A 21,864-nucleotide genomic window follows, 5' to 3' on the forward strand; every position below is an offset into this window, starting at 1 on the left:
ATTGGAGAGAGAAAGCCAACAAAAACCAGATTGAGGGAGAGAAAGAAGGAACCATATTAATCAATGAAGAAGTAGTATTAGTGGAAGTAAAGAGAGATTTGAGATTGGTGATGACAATGACGATATTGATGAGAGGATTGGTGGTCATTTGGGTAAGGTGGCCTCCGTCCAATGTTTTTGATTGAGTGGGAGATGAGGTGAAATGTTTGCTGGTTGGCCATAAATTCATTTTCACCTAGCAAGATCTAGTGGGTTTATTTTATGTGGTGATGAGGTTAATATAGTAAATTTTAGTTAGGGCAAAATAGTAAATTCTGAAAAAGTGAAACAATTAAGAGTAATATGGTGATTACAATATGTGCATTGAGTTTTTTTCGTAAACAAAGTTTAATTTTGGATTTAAAAAAGCAATTTATGCCATTAAATGGTGGAAAAATGTTTTTGGGCTAAGCCTCAAGTGGAAAAAATGTAATTTACCTTTTGAGTATCATATAAATTATAATTTTAAAAGATAGTAAAAAAATAAATTTTATAATTTTTTTTTTTTTGCAGGTATGACCAAGTTTTGTGTAATTATCAAATCATAATTAGTCAATATTTAATGAAATTTATAATAAATTTAATTTCAAATAATATTGTTATTAAAATTTCCATAACTTAAATCTATAAAAAAATAAAACAGTAATTATGAATTAATGTTATTAAGTAACAGTTAATGTATATTTACCAGTAAATTTTAAAAATAGTAGATCTTGAATTTTGACGAAGATCTCAAATCACCCTTTCTGCTTACGTGGCGACAAATCACCGGCCATTGCTGTCTACCTAATTTTCTTTTAAATCGTACACCCCTCACGTTTTCCTTTCCATAAATAGTTTCTTACGGTCTAAGGTCCGTCTTCTTACTCTCTCATCAAACTTTCCCACCTGTGTTCCCATTTTCGTCCACTTTCTCCCCCTTTTTTTTCCCAATTCTCCCGAGAATATTATCAATCCTAAACACCTTTGATTCGATCTTCATTTTTCGGTTATTTATAATCAAATGCGTAATTAGATAACGACATAACTGTAATTATGGAGAACGGAATAGTGGAGAACGGAGTTTGCTCAAAAGAATCAGTGAATGGGAGTCGCGATGTGTGGAGTTGTGAGGATTCAGATTCTTCTTCTGCTGATCATCTCGTAGTTATGGTCCATGGTATTCTCGGAAGGTCTGATTTTTTTTTGAATTCTCTAATTGTTTTGGTTGATCATGATTAATTGTTAATCTGATTTGTTTATTCAGTTTTTATTACTTTTGGAATTGTAGGATTCAATTGAATGTTAATTTTTCCATAATTGAGTGGTGAATTTATGTTGATTGTGCAGTGCTACTGATTGGAAATTTGGAGCAGAGCAGTTTGTTAAAAGGCTGCCTGATAAAGTGTTTGTTCATTGTAAGAAGGATTTGTCCTTGTGTTATGCTTTCCAAAATTCTCTCACATTTGTGCTTATCTAACACGTTTGCAGGTGTTATAATTTCTGGTGTTAATCATCATTTTCGTAACGAGATACAAAGAAGGGCTTTTTTTCGTTTGATTGAGATGGCATGATTTGCTCTTAAATATGATTAGCCTTATTTCCCAGAAATTCTGTTTTTCCCCCCGATTCTTACTTGTAAAATTGTTGTAAAATCAGTGGCTTATTCAAGTGGATTGTCAACTACCAAATGTTTCAATTTTTGTGTCCTTTGTCATCTTAATGTCTATGTTTCATGCTCAAGTGGGTATTTGTAAACTGTTGTGAAATGGTTATATGAACATCAATTATATTTTTGGCTTGTTCTGCAGGTAGTGAACGAAATATGTCTAGACTGACTCTGGATGGTGTGGATGTGATGGGTCAGCGGTTGACACAAGAGGTTGGTATGTGTGGATTGGCATAAAATAATGTTACTATCAATGTGTTGAGATCTCTCAGATCTGTTCAACATTTCATAAGAGATCCATCAACTACATCTTCTGTCTAGTAATTAATGAAATGCTTCAATAATAGGTCCTTGAAGTTATACAAAGAAAGCCAAATTTGTGTAAAATCTCTTTTGTTGCTCATTCTGTTGGAGGTTTAGTAGCAAGATATGCAGTTGGTAAACTATATAAACCTCCTAGGATTGAAAATGTTGACAATCCATCAGCTGATACGTGTGAAAAGAATTCATGTGGCACAATAGGTGGCCTGGAGGCTATGAATTTCATCACTGTTGCTACCCCACATCTTGGTTCTAGGGGTAATAAGCAGGTATTCTTTCAATCTACTTTTTTTTTTTTTTTTATCAGATTAATTAGTTAAGAACTTGTGAATATTATGAACATTTATTTCCCATTTATATAATGAATAGGCTATGTAAGTGGAAATTATTGTCAAGTACTAAGTTCTTGGTCTATGATATAGACTTCCTCCATCCCATTAATTGTGTGTTGTCATTCCACACCCTGCTCTATGTCAACTATTAGTTATTTTTTTGTTCCGTATATCTATATAAAATAAAACTTCCCTGTTAGTTGACTTCAAAAACTTGGTATTTTTTCCCAGGTACCTTTTCTCTTTGGTGTAAGTGCCTTTGAGAAAGTTGCAAATGCTGTTATTCATTTGATTTTTGGGAGAACAGGTCGGCATCTTTTTCTAAATGATAATGATGAGGGAAAGCCTCCATTGCTAAGATGCATGATAGAAGATGATGGTGAAAACTATTTCATGTATGATACATGTCTAAACCTTTTTGCATGTGTTGTTTTATAGTTACAACAGTTAATGAATAATACTCCACCTTTTTATGCAGGTCTGCACTGTGCACTTTCAAACGGCGGGTGGCTTATTCAAACGTGGGCTATGACCGTATCCTTTTTTTATGATTTATGTAGCTCTTTGGGTGCAGCTCTATTGCTGTTTGCTTCTAATTTCTGTGAAACATTGTCTACTTGTTTTCCATTATAAATTTAAATATAGATATCGTTGGCTGGAGAACATCATCAATAAGACGTGATAGTGAATTGCCAAATGTATTATTATTATCTACTTTACTTTGTTAGTTTACATTCCATTTCCCGACCTTTTGGTTAGAGTATAACAAGCAAATTGTGTTTTGGTGAACAGTGGGAAGATTCACTTAATGAGAAATATCCACACATTGTAAATGAAGAACACTGCAAGGCATGTGATGCAGAACCTAATTCAGTGGAAGATTCTGGTGACAAGCTAGAGGGTCAGTAACAAATAAACTTTTGAACTATAGTTTTAGTACTGATAGTTTGCTTGTGCTGATTGTGATTCATCAGACAAAGTCCTTTGAATGACAAAAATTACATGTCATATTTGACTTGAAGATGCATTAATGTTGCATGTCAGAAGTAGTCTCAAATGTGAAAATTGAAAATGTTTGTTATGATTTTGTAAAATATCTGGTGTCCTTGATCAGGGCCTTGAGTTTATACATTTAATGCCTGTCATTCCGGGTGAAATTACAATTCTGTTTAATTTGGTTGAACATAATCAATCATAACTTTTTAGGCTCTATATGGATGATAATATTGAGATGTAAGTGTCTGTTAAGTGGGTCCTTCTTCAATAATTGCAAAAGAATTGTGCGATATGTTTTAATATAATGATTTTTCATGTAACATGGATATTTCTTGGACCATTTTCTACAGAGGAACTGGTGACAGGCCTATCTCGAGTTTCATGGGAAAAAGTAGATGTTAGCTTTCACAGCAGCAGACAGAGGTTTGCTGCTCATAGTGTTATACAGGTAAAGCAGATAATGTGCACACATACACTGAGACTCTGAACAGATATATGTATGAAATTTTGTATAAGAATTACAATGCATGCAAAATTTTTTATTCTGTGGGTTTCTTGATGTGTCATATATTTGCACTTTTTGATGTTTGGAGTGCTGATTTTATGGAACACCTTAATAGTTGACAGAAATTAAACAAATATAAAAGAATATACAAAAGTTATATTTTCTATCCTGGAGGGGCAAATTAGTGAGTATCTTTTTTACAGGTGAAGGATGAAGTCATGCATGTTGAAGGTGCAGATGTCATACATCATATGATCGATCATTTTCTTACTTAGAAGTCATTTACTCTCAGAATTAACACATACAAGCCAGTGGTAGAAGGTTCGCCTAGGTAAGCACAATGAATGTTGCTGGAGAAATCCCTCTTTCCAAACCAACCTTCTGAGATCTCTGTTGTTGCAGGTGAATATGTCGTGAATCTAGGAGTGGACCAGTTGCATAATATGCGATTAAATTCAGTCACAAGAAATTTTATTTATTTATCAACTATTATTTTGTACATGTTTACAATATTTGTTTATCGATTGATTAAACTATGTATACAAATAATATGTAAAATTTTATATACAAGTAACAATGTATGATTATATAATTGGGTGCCGTTTTAGCTTTAATTTTAAATTACTCAATTATATGTTGCTTCATTATTGTTTATGTATAAAATTATATAAATTATTTGTATACATAACATTATTAGATTGTTAATATATCTTGACACTACACCTATTTCTACATGTTATATATATTATATATAACCTCATATGTGATAACAGAATCAATTATTTTTTAAAATAAATATCTAAATGTTCAGTAATCTTAATTTGTTAGTTATAATTTAGGGGTATTAATTAAAATAAATATTATTTATGACAAAAGATGATTTTGTTTGTTTAGAAACACACGATTATGAGTATAAAAATTGATGTCAAAATTATTTTTATATAAGTATTTTAAAAAGTGTTTATTTTAATATCTCTACAATTTAAGATATGAGTGAGTAAATAAAGAAGGCACAAGCATATTCAACTGGGAAAGTGAAATTTTTACCGCTCGTACAAATATACTTGGCTTTTATTTCGTTAAACATTTATATCACAAATTGTTATTTCGTTAAACATTTATGCCATAAATTCAACAAAGTCTCTAAATTACTCCTCAGTTTAAGCACTCATTTAGGGAAAAGGACTATTTCTCACCCAACTTTTAGGCTATTCTCAAACCTATACTCACGGGAAATGAAAAACTCCTATTTCCATCCATAGACAAATTTCTGTTAATTTTTTCTGTTAAAGAAAAGGGTAAAATAATCATTTTACTATTTACATTAAAAAGTTATAAAATTTATTACTCCCTGTCTCCCCAGGTTTTAGAAACTAACATTTCACTTTTACTTAAAGTTTTTAAACTTTGAAAAGTAACATTTTCACCCCCAAACCTAGGGTTTCCACTTTTTTAAAACTCAGCCGAACCCTATATCTTTCAAAAATAGTAGTTTCAACCCCATTCTTCAACTTCATCTTCTGGTGTCGTCTCCGGCCTCCTTCTCTTAGTGCGACAACGGTGGTGTGATAAAGAGACCTTCATCTCCTCATCGCACAGTGCGACAAAAAGACGAAGATCTCTTCGTCACTCTACCCAGACAACGAAGGATGACTCTTCGTAGTCCTTTGTCACTAGTCGTGTCATCCAGACGCAACAACGAAGGACAACGAAGTGTTGTCCTTCGTTTGTTCTTTCAGATTTAGACGACGCTTCGTCATCTAGATCTGGGTTACAAAGGGTCGTCTTTCGTCATCTTTTATAGTCAGAGATGAGAGATCGGTGGAGTGAGTCAGCCATCGGTGGTGGCCGGAGAATGAAGCAAACCCTAGGGGTGAAATTAAACTTTTCAATCTTTGAGGATGTGTTAAGGTGTTAGTTTTTAAAACCTAGAGGGGGAAAATGGTGAAATTTTAAAGTTTTAAAGTTTATAGTTAAAATGACAATTTTACCCCTGTCTCTAACTAAAAATTTGGACGACAGTTTGGTCATGGGTGGAAATAAGGGTTTCTCATCTCCCGTGGGTGTAGGTTTGAGAATGATCTAAAAATTAGGTGGGAACTAGTCCTTTTCCCACGCCTTTATTAAAAGGATTCAAACAGTTGGACGAGGTCTCAAAACACCGCTCCAAAATTCACTCACCCAAAGACAACCGACACCCAAAAACTGCTCACCCAAACACACCTAACCATAGTTAGAAGTCGAGCGACGTTACAATGGTAGACGAGGTGAGTTCTTTGTTGCTTTTTGATATAAGATTAATGGATTTTGATGATGATTGCATTTGGGTTATAAATTTTCAATTTAAAAATCGCATTTTGTTGAAGGATAGTGTTTGGTTGTTTGTTTAATTCGGGATTTACTGATGTTTGCTTTTGTGTGTCGCAAGAAAGTGTCATTGTTGTTAGCGGCTTGGCTATTAAAATTAGGGTTATTTTAGGAAAAATATGATTTTTTTTTAAGTTCAAAATGAATGCTTTGTGTTGGAAAGACAAATATTTACAATTATGTATTATAACACCCTTCCATGAAATATGACCTGAAGAGATGTGTATAATTTGACTTGTTAATTCAAATAGTGAAAAATAGCATGATATTAGATTCTTAAACTTAAATACGTGTGAAAAGGTGTAACTAGAAAATTAACTGAAATACTTTATTTATTAAACATTGTAAACTAATGTGTTTGAAAACTCAGTACGAATAATTATTATGCATAAACATCCACAAAACAGTAATTGAAATGACAAAACACATGAATAAAATTACTCTGAAAAATGACGATTGCCCCTTGCCCTTATGTAATAGCACGACTAGATCTTTGATTTCTCTGCATGCCTCGTTACTTACCTCTATCTACAAAACCACAAAAAAAAAAACACATAAGTGAAAACACTCAGTAAGTCAATGTCCTCTCGGTACTTTGTATAAAACATAAAATTGAAAAAAAAATTTGACGTCCCACTAGTTAATCTTAGTATGGTCATAACTTGACTGCTCTTACCCTAACATAGGTTATCTATAAAGGTAACTAAGGCCTCTCTTATCTCAAGATATATGATATTTTGGTGAAAGCATATGACACCTTGTGTATCTACTCATTATCGTGTCTTGTGTACATGTCATACAATCTATTGAGCTAGCTAATTGTGATACCCTGGTCACATGTAGAATCTGGTCACAATCCCTCTTTTACCATATACACTAGCTATGGGACTACTATCTACAAACCATCCTCGAATGGCCCCTACCATAGGTATGTATGTAATGCATCCTATTAATCACTTGAGAAATTAACTAAAAAGGTCACATCCCTTACCATGCACACTTGAACTAAACTGAACTGTGTGGCTAATGTGCTTTAACGCCAAATACATGATGCATCTTATGGGTATCTATCTCTCATATAACTCTATTGCTTTTATGTGTCTTGCCACTTACATACATAGTTGGTGGTCATCTAAGTATTCACTACTTTTCTTAATTTTCTTTATTTTTTATTGGAATTTGACTCTATTAGGGTCTATGTCAACTTCCACACAATCGAGCACATTTCTTGAAGCTAGCTAACTTCTTTTGTCTTAGTAAAAAAAAACATAAGATTAGGGGTTTGGATTACTACTAACCTAAATTAAGATAAATTTTATTCAAAATATTTGCAAAATAACTGTTATTTTATAGTCAAAAGTTAGTTGAAGCTTTTGTTTTTAAGGTTGAAGATAAAGGTAATCTTGACATTATACTAGACTTTGTAGTATAGATGTATAATAAAAAAGGAAGTTGAGTAAAATTGTATAGATAGGAGAAAATCATGTTAAAATTTTCAATTTCCCATATTGATGGACAAAAATGCATGCATTCAACCATATGGTATTTAGGGCTCTTAATTAGGTCTGTGGAATCGGGCTTGGTTTATTCAAGCCTGAGTTTGTAAAAAAATTTCTCACTTGAGTTTTGGGCTTGTCTATTAGGGCCTAAGAGTATTTTTTTTTTTCCAATTCATTTTGTTAAAAAATTTTGGGTTTTAAACTTGTTTTGAACTAATTTCAAGATTGTTTTATAATTTTAAGGGACTGTTTGATTTTGGAAATATTTTATTGTTAAAGTTGAAAGATTACTTTGAAGATATGTTACCTTAAAACTTAATAAGTATAAATTATTACTATATTTAATAAGATTTCGTAAAAATGAGTGAGTATAAATAATTATTGTGTTTGGTTAAAGGTAATAAAAAAATACTAGTATATTATTTTACTTAAATAGCCTTAGGTATAATTATTTTAAAATATTTTTTATGCTATTTATTATATTAAATGAAAATAAGATTATTTTTGTTGTAAAAAAATTAATAAATAAACTATATATTATAATAAAATCAAGATTGTCTCGATAATCTTTTAATACTTAAGGTGAAAGTGATAATCAGATTATCTCTTATATTATCTTCTCTATCACCATTGATAATAGAAGATTATCAGAATCTCTTTATTACTTATAAACCAAATAAAGTAATGCATTTTTAGGCTTATCAGGTCTCCGATTTGAACAATCTTTGTTCAAGCTCAACCCTGATGATTCAATGGACAGTTTTTTCTGTCCATGTATACCCAAGACCCCAATTCTATTAACTTCAAAGTCAATTTTTTGGATCAAATAATTAGGCTTATGCTTAGCCAAACCAATGACAGTTCTGACTGTATTGCATTTGTATGGTATATCAATATCTTGCAATAAATTGCATGGCAAATGAGATGCTAGAAAGTCATGTTAAAATAAACGCGACAAAATTTTAATTTTCCACATTATTATAATAAAACTCAGTTATTCTCTAAATTACTAGATTAATAATAATTGATTTTTCAATTTGTAAATTAATAATAATTTTGTCGTAGACTGTTGCCTGTCACATTATAAAGGCACTGCCTAATTGCGTCTTCCATTTTGGCAGCAGAGTTGAAAAGTCAAAAGCTTGTGTCTTTGATTTGACCATCTCACGATTTAATTACTTGGCAACTGGAATTTGCGTTGGCAGCTGCCCTTCCCCTGGAACGATCCCGTTTTGTCACTTCGTTTTTCTAATCTCTTAACAAATCTATCTTTCCTCTTTATAATAAAAAATTTGTACAATCAACTTCTTAACATTTTCAAATCTTTTGGTTTTTTTTATGGATCTTTCAATTTCTTCTCGTTGGTTTTCTGTCTCTCCGCCTCCAGTTTCATTCAATTCCAATAACTGCATGATTCTCAATCCACTATTACGCAGCTGGAATTTCGATTCCAGAAACTTCCAAATTAAGCCGTTGGTTTCGCGCCAAAATCGTCCAGTCAGATGTCAGGTTTTGGATCAACCGCCCATGGACGACGGTTTTGTTCTCGAGGATGTTCCGCACTTGACTAATTTTCTCCCCGAATTACCGGTAATCGCTCTTCTTCTTCTTCTTTTTTTCTTTTTCATTTTAACTTATCAGTAAAACTTGTTCATATTTAAATTTTAATTGCTTGCTCAGATCGTAAAGTGTATAAGTATACATTTATAGTACAATTGCATTTGACAATAATGAGAAGTGAATTTTCAATTGAAAACTAGGGAGTATAATGTAGTTTGAAGGAAATTAACGTAAATTTTGAGGCATAGAATTTGACACAGAGATGAAATCAGGAAGCTTGATCCTGTCAAATTCAAAAACAGTTAAAAAGGCGTTCAGTTTTGTGTTTGAAAGCAGGGTTTGAAAAACACATTGCTCCTGTGTATTTTTTCTTCTATAAACGTAGCTGAAGGATTTTTACTATTTCTGTTTTCAGAAAATGATTGCTTTACCGGACTCATTCTTAGATATTTAAAAGGAAAAAATTTCAAATTCTCAATTTCATAAAGTTGACCAATTGTTTGGTTATATGCAATGCACCCATATGCATTGGTGGAGTTTAGGTTGAAAAACGTGAATGGGAGGATTAGGATTTAACAGCATGGAATTGTGAGAAAGAACTCACAAGATCATCTTTTGGTTGAGTTGTGACTTATATTTAGTCTAGAAATCCTCCATTGAAAATTTGTTAACGAGGACGTTCTTACCCTTTCGTTGGGGCTTGATATTTGGATGGTTCTTTTGTCTTTTGAACTATTTGATGGATATGTAACACAGGCATGCTTGTCCCTTTCTTTCAGTCATACCCTAATCCACTGGAAAAGAGCCAAGCATATGCTATTGTCAAGTAAGGCATTTCAATTTTTCATGAAGTTCCATTTGAGCTAGTAATTAGGCCAAGTATTTGTGGACTTATCTTACTAGTTTTTCTCCTACTCTCAAGAATCTCAGTTCTGATTATTGATTTATTGTGCATATATTCTTTTGTTTTGGTAGGAAAACATTCGTTAGCCCTGAGGATGTGGTTGCCCAAAGAGTAAGTAGAAGTTTTCAATTTAATTTTGATATGTGATGTTTCTTGCTCTCTCTTACTTAATTTTGGTGCATTTGATTCAGATAGTTTTACAAAAAGATAGTCCTAGAGGAGTACATTTTCGGCGTGCAGGACCACGAGCGAAGGTAAGCTTTCTTTTTGAAGGACCAATATAGGTTCTTTTTGATAGAAAATACAAAATATGATTAAAATATTCCCGATATTAGGTGTATTTCAAGCCAGAAGATGTGTGTGCTTGCATTGTGACTTGTGGGGGTTTATGCCCTGGGATCAATACAGTCATTCGGGAGATAATATGTGGCCTGAATTACATGTATGGGGTTGATAATATACTTGGCATTGAGGTGAGTTCAATTGATAGTCAAGTTCCATCACTTGATAGGGTTTTCCCTTAATAGTTCAATTTATCTTCCATCATTTTTTCTTTGTTTATACAAAATTTTGTACCAAACCTATTGCTAAAGAATTGTGGTAACTTTTATATGCTTATTGGTTTTTGCTTATTGAATTGACATCTTTTTTCCTTGTAAGCATTGAGAGATGAAATTTTGGATAGTGATCACGCTAACTTTAGAAGGAGAATTAGGAATGGTGCTTTTTTTAAAATAAAATAAAAATGGATAAACATAAACTTAAAATTGAAGAAATATTTTAAGCATCTCGTCATGTGCCTACCATTTCTAATTCCTTGTATTTGGTATTGCCGGAATTGTCCTTCTCCTTCCTTGTCTTTTATGCATATTAGTGCCACTCTCAATTGGCAAGATTTTCAATGGTGATTCGTCTCATACTTTTCATCACACCAAAAACATAGTCTTTTCTCTAACTTTGATTGAATTTTGGCTTTCAACAATCTCCAAATATTCCCATACCTTTGTGCACTTGAAATTGACTCGTAGGATCTGATGGGTTGATAAGTACCTAAAGATGACTTATTGCTTTTGATTAGGCTTCTTCTTTTCTCTAGTTACAAGGGGCTAGTGCCTAAGAATGAAGTTGGTTATTTGAAACTATTGCAATTCTATTGAATAGAATGTAAAGTGTTAAGTTCACTCAATCAATAAAACAGTGATGTTCTTGTAATCATATAACTTCTCTATATTAAATGAAATGTTTTCAATAACAAATATTTTCTTGCATACATAGCAGTTTCCAACAAGTAAAAGAGTAACAGAAAATTCGTAAATCTAGAAATGCTAATGACTCAGGAACTCATAACATAACACTTAAACATTCAGTAATCCTTCATCCAGCATATGAGAGGTTGAGACTTTCCTGTTTTCCTCAATTCATGATTTTTCTTCTCTGCCTCCCTATCGCTCTCTAGGTGCTCTTTTTCTTTTTGCTCACCCTTGCTGCTCTTCCAATCAGATGGTGCCGCTTCAGTGAAGAATAATTTTGTGGTCTCTCTTCTAGGCAATTGGTTCTGACATATTGGTTGTTGGTCTGTTGTGTTGGTTGTCTGCTCCTTGCTTGGATGAGTGTCATTTTGATAGGTGTCAAGAGTCACTTGAGCTGATGTATCAACAGCAAATCAAGAGACTCTCCCAGCAAGAAGAAATTCCGACGGATATCCAACCACAACCTTGCCAACGGCTCAAATATATTGATATTGTATATGGATAAATGTATGAGACAGAGATGTAATAACTTCTGTGTGTATTATATATTTTACTGGAAAATGAATACAAAGTTCAATCCCTAATCACTGTTGTTTCATACACTAAACTGATTAATAACCAAAATGCAAAAGATTAACAAGCCAGTAACAAAAAAGTAGCAAGCCAAAATATATTCGACTAATCCAGCATTCGAGAGGTTGGTCTCTCCCTTACTCTACTTCTTCTTCTTCAATGTTCTGCCCTTCTCCTTCCGTTCTCCAGGTTTTCGTAATTTTCCTACCCTTCGTTCTCTAGGTTTTTGTAATTTTCCTACCCTCATTTCTCATTGTTCCTCCATTCTTCTGGCACCATATCAGCCTCCCTTGACTTGATGGTTCCCAATGTTTGCTGCCTACTTATCTTCTCTACTTCTTGTCGATCTTGGTCTATAGTGGTTTCCTTAGTTGGTGGGTTGACATTTGTTCTACAATTTGTTACAGTTTCCTTAGTTAATTGGGTAGCATTCATGTATCTTGCACTGTTATTATATAGATTGTTGCTGCTAGATGGATTAGTGGTGCCAAGTGGACTTTCTCTTTTTTCTTTTTTTGTCTTCCTCCATATGAACACTTTCACTCTAACACATTTGTACCTTCTACAACTAGGCCATCTGTGTTTTGATTTCTTCCTCTTTCTCCTCTTTACATAAACCCGAGCCCTAACATTGCCCCTCTCATCCAGAGGCACCTTGTCCTCAAGGTGTAGCTGATGGAAAACTTGGATTAGATTCTTATATAATTCCCAAGAACTGTCACAGTCGGATAACCCCGTGCCATTTGATTAACAACTTCTAATCTCTCTACTGCTAATATCTAAAATTTAACACCTCTTCAGGTTGCATCTCTAATTCCACTTATTCGTTTAAGCAGCTCGGAAGAGGTTGACTTTGCACAGTGGGTCTTATATAATTCTTTAGCTACGATATGTGGAAAACAGGGTGGATTCGCGCTGTCTCTAAAAGTCTCAACTGTAAGCAATTGCTCCTATTTTCTCCTTAACCAGGTGTGGTCTATAGAACCGAAGACTCAACATCTCATTTGGTTTTGAAGCCAATGAACAAAATCTATAGAGCTGTAATTATAAAAACACTTGATGTCTCACTTCTAGCTCAATCTTCCTTCTGTTTTTATCAGCCAAACGCTTCATTCTTTCTTGGCCCGTGTAAGATTTTCTTTTAACTTGTCCAGGACTTCATTTCTTTCCCTAATCATCACATTCACCTTTTCTACTCTTAAAGTCTCATCCACTAATCTTAAGAGGGGCAGAGAGTCTCGCCCATACACCGTCTTGAAAGGACACATTCCTACTGATCCATGGAAAGTCGTATTGTACCAAAACTCAACCTAAGGTAGCCAATTGGGCCAACTTCATTGTTGCTCTTAACAGAAGCATCTGAGTTATGTTTCGAGGTTGCAATTCACCACTTTGGTTTGCTCGTCTGTCTGTGGATGGTATGCCAAGCTAAACTTCATTTTTGTCTCTACTGCTCTAAATAATTCTAACAAAAAATGGCTCATGAAGATTCGATCATGGTTCGATACAATCGTGCGAAGAAAACCATGGAGTCTTACTATTTCTCTAATGAACACGCTAGCTATGTCTTTTGTTATGTAAAGGTGTTGAATGACAATAAATTGTGCATACTTAGTTAGGCGATCCACCAAGACTAACACCGTGTCGAACCCCTTCACTTTTGACAATCCAAAAATGAAATCGATTGATAAATCCTCTCAAATGTTGGATGGAACAGGGAGGGGCTGTAGTAAACCTGTTGGCGAAGTGGCTTCATACTTGGCACGTTGGCACACCTCTCACTCAGCCACAAACTGCTTTACGTTGTTCTTCATCCCTTCCTAGTAAAGTATCGATGAAATTCTCTTATAAATGCAGAAGAACCTAAGTGATTGCTGAAAGAAGAAAAGTGAAAATTTGTCATAAATTGTGAGATGAACTTGGAATTCTTTGGTAATACGACTTTGCCTCTGTATAATAATCCTCCATTCCTCAAAGATTAGCCTACACAGGAAACAAGATCTCTTAGGAGGTCTTGTACAATCTGTCTCAACTTGTCATCCCATAAAACCTCTGCTTATATGCTATCTACACTCATTGGATTCCTCATAGAGATAGACTGGAGTTCCTCTACACCTTCATAACAAGCCATCGACAACTTTGTTTTCACAGCTAAATTTGTAGAGTATCTTAAAGTTGAAACTCAATATCTTTACCAACTATTTGTGTTGTTCATGTCTGATTTTTTTTGTCTATTAGGAACTTTAGGCTTCGTTGATCAATTCTCACTTTGAAGTGCCTACCAAGGAGGTAATGACGCCATTTCTATAGTGTCATCATAATGACCATAAGTTCTTTTTCATACACTGACTTTCCCTAGTTTCGTTGTGACAATGTTTTGCTCAAATATGACACTGGCCTCTCCTGCATAAGCACAACACCTAATCCGACTCCAAAGGCATCAATCTCCATGACAAATTCTTTGGAGAAATTAGGTATTGTCAAAACCGAGACAGTAACCATTGCTCTCTTTAAAGCCTCAAACGCTCTTTGTGCTTTTTTACTCTATCAAAAAGAGTTTTCTTCAAAAGATTTGTTAACGACTTGACGATCTTCCCATATCCTCGCGCAAACCTTCAATAATACCCTGTCAATCCCAAAAAGCCTCTCAAGTCCTGTAAATCTCGTGGCGTTGGCCAATTTGCCATGTCTCGAATCTTGCTAGGATCAGCTTCAACTCCATTTTTAGACATCACATGCCCCAAGTATTCCATTTTGTCATGTCCAAATCGACTTTTTTTAAGTTGACTACTAATTGATGAACTTGTAGAAGTCTCAACACCTCCCTTAAATGCCTAACATGGTCGTGAAGCCCATTGTTGTATACTAAGATATCGTTGAAAAATACGAATACAAATCGTTTCAAAAATGGATAGAAAATATCATTCATCAAGCTTTGAAATGTGGTCGGTGCATTTGATAAACCGAACAATATTACCAAAAATTCGTAACGGTCATCATACGTTTGGAAAGTTGTCTTTTCGATGTCCCCTTCTCTAACTCGCATTTGGTGGTAACCCGATCGTAAATCAAGCTTATTGAAGACAGCAACTCCCCACCAACTCGTCAAACAACTTATCAATTATAGGAATAGGAAACTTGTCGAGGATGGTGACACGGTCGAGTGCCCGATAATTAACATAGAATTTCCATCTTCCATATTTTTTCAGAACCAAAAACATGGAATTAAGCAAGGACTGATACTAGACCAAATTATCATAGCTATCAACATCTCTCTCCCCATCCTTTTTATTTCCCCCTTTTAGAAATGTGGGTATCTGTAAGGCCTAAGGTTTGGTGGTTGAGCCCCCTCTACCAATCGAATAATATGATCTCTGTCTCTCCTAGGTGGAAGGCCACGTAACTCCTAGAACAATTCTCTGAATTCCTCTAATAAAGGCGTCAGTTTAAGGGGAATTTGGTGATCTTCAGTTTGTGGAATCTCTAATTTACTCTCCATTTTCAAATAAAAATCATCATCTCCGTTATTAATTATCTTTGATAGAGCCCCTACAGACGACTCTAGCCTTGATAAGGAAATGTTGCCCTTAATCTCCACTTTTCTCGGATCCCATTCAAATTTCATTGTCTGGTTTCCCTAATTTGATTTCACCTCCCCCAATTGACTCAACTAATGAACTCCGAGAATCACATCTACTCCGCCCAATTTAAAAGGAAATAAGTCTTGCACTACTTTAATTCCTTGAAATGCTAACTCCACCATTTCTCATTTCCCCACCCCTCAGATCTTTCTGTCATCACCCAGCACTACTACAAATTGAGCTGGATTGATTAGAATATTCAACTCCTTCATTACTCTGTCTGAGAGAACATTATGAGTCACCCAATGTCTAATAACACCAACACTTGTCTCCCTTTGATTTCCCCAAAAAATTTCATGGCCTTTAGAGAGTATATCTCAAACACCGAATTAGAATTCAAGCCAAGTTCCAACTCTCTGCTTTCAGTGGGTTCTTCCTCTTCTATCTCTGCACCGTCGTCTTTTGACTCTTTTTTGTAGACTATCATGACATAGAGCTACCAAAATTGACAACAATGTCGTGGTGTAAACTTCTCATTGCAATTGAAACACATCCCTTTTTCAATTTTTGATCTGTACTCTTCGTTTGTCAAGCGTTGTAAGTTCCCCCCTCTTCTGGTTTGATGATGAGGCTCTAGAAGTTGCCCTAATTGCCAAGGTGATCACTAGATATTGAGGTGTGGTTTCAGGTCGATTTTGGGCGAAGAAACGATGATTATTTTGTCTTCTGTTTGGTCCAGTTAGGTTAGTTAAAGTAGCTTAGGTGGTGTTATTGGGTCAATAGTTGGAGTTGAAAATAGAGTTGTGGGCTGCGTTTTGTGGGTTAGGATTCGAAAGGTGTACATAACAGGTTGGGTTGTTATAGACTTTCCGATTAGGCTTCACAGGACGGGCATCCAATTTATTATCAATCATGGTGCTCTTCTTCTCTATTTCTTACGCACGCTCCATGGTTTTTTTAAGCATTGTCGGCCGAAACAACCTGACTTCCTAATGAAGTTCTTTTGTCAACCCGTTCATAAAAATCACCATTAGGGTCTCTTCTAATCATCCATCAACCGTCACTGATAAGAGTTCAAAACAACATTGATATTCATGGATAAAATCCATCAAACGTAGGGAAAACAACTCTTCTTGGGCGGTACGCTCGTCTTCCGGTTAGAAATGTTTGAGTGCATTTTTAAATTTTTCCTAGTTAAAGAAAGGTTGTCGCTTTCTCTTCCATCTAAACCAGTGGAAAGCAACTCCTTCCATGCACACTCCTATTGTCATCAATCTCTCCATCTCTGCCAATTTGTTCACATCAAAGTATCTTTCCACTTCTTCTAACCATTCTAAAATATTTTCTTCATCAAATAGAGGTAAGTCTAGTCGATGGTATTAGAGGTTCTTGCACATCAACCCTTATTACTCTACTCCACCACGCCTACCTTCGGTGGTTTGCTCCTTTCCTTCTATCTCTTTAGTCCTTTTCGACGGAGATGCCATAAATACCTTGATGGATAGGGAATTTGATGCAATGGGTTGTTGACCCATTGGGGCTTTACCCTTGTCCCCCATTTCTTTTTTGACCAACGCTTCCTTGAAATCCTGAAGGTACCTTTTCATGATCTCCACACTTGCTTCAACCCCTTCCATTCTTGAGTTCATCTCCCCAAACTAGTTACCCATTTCGTCCAACTTTTCTTTTATTGACATTATGTTCTTCTACATCGTTTCTACCCTTCATTCCATCCTCATCATGCTCTGATACTAAATTGATAGGTACCTAGAGATGACTTACTAATTCTAATTAGGCGCCTTCTTTTCTTTGGTTGCAAAGAGCTGGTGCCCGAGAGTGAAGTTGGTTATATAATCCTTAAGGATTTCAAAACACCAATTCTTGTTTCCTCTTTCCAGCAATAATCTTGTGGTTTGCATTATATTATTTTCTTAAATTTTGTGTTTATTTCTTGATCACTTGGATCAAATTTTCAAATATGACTGCATCTCCATGATCTTGTTGGATTATCCAGGGTGGTTACAGGGGCTTTTACTCTAAAAATACCATGATGTTGACTCCTAAAGTTGTGAATGATATCCATAAACGTGGTGGCACTTTTCTTCGTACTTCGCGGGGAGGTCATGATACCCACAAGATTGTTGACAATATAGAAGACAGGGGAATAAATCAGGTGGAGCATGAGTTTTTATCTAACTAAAATAAATAAAAATTTAACAAGTAGAAATATTGATCTTTCGATTGAATTTAGGTGTATATAATTGGCGGTGATGGTACACAGAAAGGAGCAGCTCTTATTTACAAGGTGAGAAATCCTCGTACACATATATACTTATATAAATTCCTATTCCTATTTTTCATGTCTACCTGTCAGGCAACGTTGTTGTGATGTAACGTCAATGTGTTTTTGTATTTCTATTTTTTCCTGGTCTTATTGGCACATTTTGGTTAAGGAAATTGAGAAACGTGGTCTTCCAGTGGCAGTAGCTGGCATCCCTAAGACAATTGATAATGATATTGCTGTAAGTTTTTCTGTTGTACTCTACAGTGCTGGTTAAGTTGATGTAGTTATCTTATATAAGGAAATATCCATGGATTTGATTGTTTAGCGCCAACAGATTTTATGCTTCAACATGAGAATTGATGCATGTGCATATAATAGCATTGTTTGTTTAAAAGAAATTCATATGTATATTATGAGTTTCTTCTTTTTCACCATGCATTGATATGCTCTTCCCAAATAAAATCAGTATTATTCTCCATATATTTACTATTTACTTTTGTGGTTTCAGGTGATAGACAAGTCTTTTGGTTTTGATACTGCTGTTGAAGAAGCTCAGAGGGCCATTAATGCTGCACATGTGGAGGTGGAAAGTGTTGAAAATGGAGTTGGAATTGTCAAACTGATGGGTAGATATAGTGGTAAGTATTGTAAGAAACATGTGATACATAGGTGCATATTGGTTTTACATTATTTTCCTTTTCTTGTTACATGTTTTTGAGCTTGACTTCTGCAGGTTTCATTGCTATGCATGCAACTTTGGCAAGTCGAGATGTGGTAAGACTTCACTCCCATGCTATAACAACCTGTTCTCCTGCTTATGACCCTAAATATTCTTGGATCAAATTTTGGGTGTTTTTATAGTGCTAAAATATATGTAGTGATGAAATATAAGCTCTGGCTTAAAAAAATCTATCCAAAATATAAGCTCCACTTCTATAAACTCTACTTGAGAAAGTCTTACCAAACAGGCTTTAATTAGAATTATCAAAGATAATAGTTAGTCTTGGTATGTCTATTTTATAGTGCTAGAGCTCGATGGTTATTTTTCTTTGTGAGTGATGACATTTTGTGTCTAAAAGTTTGTTGTTTGTGCAAATAAAACAGTAATTATGAGCTTGTGGTTTAGAATATAGTTTCATGTTGTAATGATTTTCAGAGATCAGTATGATAACAATGTTTTTTTTTTTTTTTAATCTGTAAGATTTTGTTTGAATGTTACAGGATTGTTGCTTGATTCCAGAATCTCCATTCTATCTGGAAGGCCAAGGTGGACTTTTTGAATTTATTGAACAGCGGCTTAAAGAAAATAGGCATATGGTAATTGTGGTAGCTGAAGGAGCAGGACAAGAGTATGTTGCCCAAAGCATGCCTACAGCTGAGGAGAAAGATGCATCGGGAAACAGATTACTCCTTGACATTGGTCTCTGGTTGACTCGAAAGATTAAGGTGGGCAACAACATTTCTTCTCCCAGACTCTTAATGAGACAGTATCATTGTATGCAGTCTGATTAATCAAATAAAATTTTACAATTTATGACCTTTTGCAAGCAATGCTGGTTGTGATTATATCCTAAGATTCTTTATGTGTAAGCATGTTTCCAAATTTGATTCTATTAGACTTGAGAAGCATTATATGATTGCAGTTTCAAAAAGATAGTATGCAGGGTTACACACTACAATAAAATGAGTTATGGAAAACATGGTTGATTCTGTCTTTACATGAAATGTTTACTGGAACAATAACCTTGAGATAATCTTCATTTAAAGAGTTATAATTTACATTATAGTTTTTTTAACCAATGTATTGCTTTTTTGGTTTTTTTCCTTTTTCTGAGTACTGACATCTTTTCTTCATGTTGAAGAAATTTTTTTCTAATAATTTTCAGTCTAATGTAAGTATGCTTCATGTCACAGGATCACTTCACTAATATTCAGAAGATGACAATAAATATGAAATACATAGGTATATTGCTGAGATATTTTGTTTCTATTCTCTCGTGCATTTGAGTTTACTTACACTAGAATTCAATATTTCTAGTGGTGGTAAGGAAATGTCAAATATTACTTTGGCAACTTTAAGCATTCTGTTTTATGGATACTGAGAGAAACATGAGGATAAACAAAAAATTGTGGATGTCTGCAAATTTTGGCAAAAACATTCTCATTTGTTAAAAGTCTATAATATTTATAGTTTTTATATTATATTCCATTTTTTGCAGATCCAACATACATGATACGAGCAATTCCTAGTAATGCGTCAGACAACATCTACTGCACTCTTCTTGCCCATAGTGCTGTTCATGGGGCCATGGCTGGGTTTACAGGCTTCACAGTTGGACCTGTAAACAGCAGGCATGCTTATATTCCGATTTCTGTAAGCACTGCTTCTCCTATATCTCTTTTTCTGGATAATATAACATTTTGTGTATTGTAACTGAGGTTACTGATTTATCTTTTGTCTTAGTACTTTCTGCTTGTGATCCTTAATTGAGTTTATTAAAATTTCAATTTTGCGCTGCATTGGTACAGTCAAATTTCTCATTAATTTTTAATTGCATGATGCAATTTTGCAGCATGTTACTGGGACACAAAACACAGTTAAGTTGACTGATAGGATGTGGGCTAGGCTTCTTGCATCAACAAATCAACCTACTTTCTTGAATAGTAGTGACATTTCGCAATATAGAGTTGATAAAGAAGCAATCAACAACATGAAGATCACTTCAGTTTAGATCACTTCAGTTCAGATCCAAACAGTTCAGTGTTTAGTTCATCAACAAGATAAAAAGATTATTTCAAGATGGATTTCATTTGCGCTCAAATTCAAGCAGGTTAGTGAATTTTTTCCTTGTGATTGTCACAAGCATATGGCAGAGTGTCTTTTGTTGAGACATTTTATTTGCTGTTTAGGTTTCATTATTGCTACATTTATTGGCTCTGCAGATTTTAGATTGTATATTGCATGCACTTTCAGTTTTCTCATGCCAAAATACGTGTAAACAGCATCCTGCAAAGATATTCTATATTCAATGAATATAAATTAATTCAATGTAAAATTATGGCCAAGTTCTCTGCAAAGTGGCACAAGTTAAAAAATGGATGTCTTCCTTTTAAGAATAGAGTCTTTTGCTTGGTTTGAGTATTTTGTATGCTTATGTATTTTTGTATCATTAAGGATAGAGAAGCTGTCACTATTTTGCACTAAAATACTCTTCTAACGGTAGTGTTTTATAGGTTATACATTTTACTGTTTCATTCTCATGTTTTCTTAGCTTTTAATATGGCTAAGAAGTGGGCTTCCTGATCCTAGCCTAGAAGCAAAGGAATCAACCAACCCCATTATAAAATCCAATTAATATGACCTCGTGTTGTTGAGAGCTGGTGACGATCTTTAAAGCAAAGAGTGTCTTGAGTTCTTCTCATAGCTATAAAGTCAGCAAGTTGCCCCCGGTATCTCTCATTTACACCTGGTTTTGCGCCAGTTGCAGATATTTATACATTCCACACAACAATGCACGAGACTAGGAGACAAAACTTTTGCAACTGGATCAAATAGTGGTCCTGGTCATCCAACTTGTTCATCAAGTCTATCTTTTTCAATTTGTACCATCGACCTATGAATCCTTCATATTAATTCCTTTAGGATAAACTTGTACTGTCTCAATCCTCTGTGTAGATACTCATACATGCACCTGCATGCTTAAATTTGACGTGGGGTTTATTTAGTTTAGATGGAATCAACTCCAGAAACAGCTGGTGTCTCTGCCCTTCCTTTTCTAAAAGGTTGTTAACTGAGTTGTTTGTTGAAAATACGCTGTCAAAAGGGTTTCTGGGTCATACAAGCTTGTGTACAATTTAAAAAAGATCATAGTTTTCTGTGGAATCATTGGAAAATGGCCAAGTTTTAACCACTTTTTCTTCGTGAAATTTAATGTGGAAGGCCGGCTGCTATTGTGTAGTAGAGCAGTAGTTTACTATGTCTTTGTTATTGTCATTGTCCTCCAC

The 21,864-nt window shown here is 34.6% G+C and overlaps 2 protein-coding genes across 4 annotated transcripts; both read left to right on the plus strand.

The window, feature by feature from the left end:
• The first annotated feature begins 885 nt into the window (after positions 1 to 885).
• LOC123205906 (lipid droplet phospholipase 1-like) lies at positions 886 to 4,433 on the plus strand. The gene is made up of 11 exons (XM_044622973.1): positions 886 to 1,211; positions 1,369 to 1,436; positions 1,830 to 1,900; positions 2,035 to 2,277; positions 2,572 to 2,735; positions 2,819 to 2,874; positions 2,986 to 3,038; positions 3,133 to 3,241; positions 3,687 to 3,784; positions 4,045 to 4,172; positions 4,244 to 4,433. Exons 1-10 carry the CDS (start codon positions 1,075 to 1,077, stop codon positions 4,114 to 4,116), a joined length of 1,071 nt encoding a protein of 356 aa, XP_044478908.1. The 5' UTR covers positions 886 to 1,074; the 3' UTR covers positions 4,117 to 4,172; positions 4,244 to 4,433.
• Positions 4,434 to 8,921: 4,488 nt separating this feature from the next.
• Positions 8,922 to 21,820, plus strand: LOC123205919 (ATP-dependent 6-phosphofructokinase 4, chloroplastic-like). 3 transcript variants are annotated; one of them, XR_006499912.1, is made up of 15 exons: positions 8,922 to 9,297; positions 10,047 to 10,093; positions 10,243 to 10,282; positions 10,363 to 10,425; positions 10,507 to 10,644; positions 17,590 to 17,748; positions 17,827 to 17,880; positions 18,029 to 18,097; positions 18,368 to 18,497; positions 18,593 to 18,633; positions 19,081 to 19,305; positions 19,774 to 19,822; positions 20,079 to 20,233; positions 20,433 to 20,690; positions 21,342 to 21,820. XR_006499912.1 is itself a non-coding variant. In XM_044622997.1 (14 exons), exons 1-14 carry the CDS (start codon positions 9,046 to 9,048, stop codon positions 20,589 to 20,591), a joined length of 1,581 nt encoding a protein of 526 aa, XP_044478932.1. In that variant the 5' UTR covers positions 8,922 to 9,045; the 3' UTR covers positions 20,592 to 20,925. The 3 variants fall into 3 exon arrangements, 1 of the variants encoding a protein (XP_044478932.1); XR_006499913.1 differs by having other exon boundaries at positions 21,348 to 21,820; XM_044622997.1 differs by lacking the exon at positions 21,342 to 21,820 and having other exon boundaries at positions 20,433 to 20,925.
• Positions 21,821 to 21,864: the final 44 nt, after the last annotated feature.

This window comes from Mangifera indica, unplaced genomic scaffold, assembly GCF_011075055.1.
Source record: "Mangifera indica cultivar Alphonso unplaced genomic scaffold, CATAS_Mindica_2.1 Un_0019, whole genome shotgun sequence".
Classification (NCBI taxonomy): domain Eukaryota; kingdom Viridiplantae; phylum Streptophyta; class Magnoliopsida; order Sapindales; family Anacardiaceae; genus Mangifera; species Mangifera indica.

What these genes read in the sequence shown, in the direction of transcription:
- LOC123205919 (XM_044622997.1), top strand. Translation starts at nt 9,046, where the DNA reads ATGGATCTTTCAATTTCTTCTCGTTGGTTTTCTGTCTCTCCGCCTCCA. An exon ending in GTGCAGGACCACGAGCGAAG is followed by an intron (nt 10,426 to 10,506) that starts GTAAGCTTTCTT and finishes TCCCGATATTAG; the next exon opens with GTGTATTTCAAGCCAGAAGA. An exon ending in GGTTGACTCGAAAGATTAAG is followed by an intron (nt 19,306 to 19,773) that starts GTGGGCAACAAC and finishes TTCATGTCACAG; the next exon opens with GATCACTTCACTAATATTCA.
- LOC123205906 (XM_044622973.1), top strand. Translation starts at nt 1,075, where the DNA reads ATGGAGAACGGAATAGTGGAGAACGGAGTTTGCTCAAAAGAATCAGTG. An exon ending in TGATAAAGTGTTTGTTCATT is followed by an intron (nt 1,437 to 1,829) that starts GTAAGAAGGATT and finishes CTTGTTCTGCAG; the next exon opens with GTAGTGAACGAAATATGTCT. An exon ending in TTCAAACGTGGGCTATGACC is followed by an intron (nt 2,875 to 2,985) that starts GTATCCTTTTTT and finishes ATTTAAATATAG; the next exon opens with ATATCGTTGGCTGGAGAACA.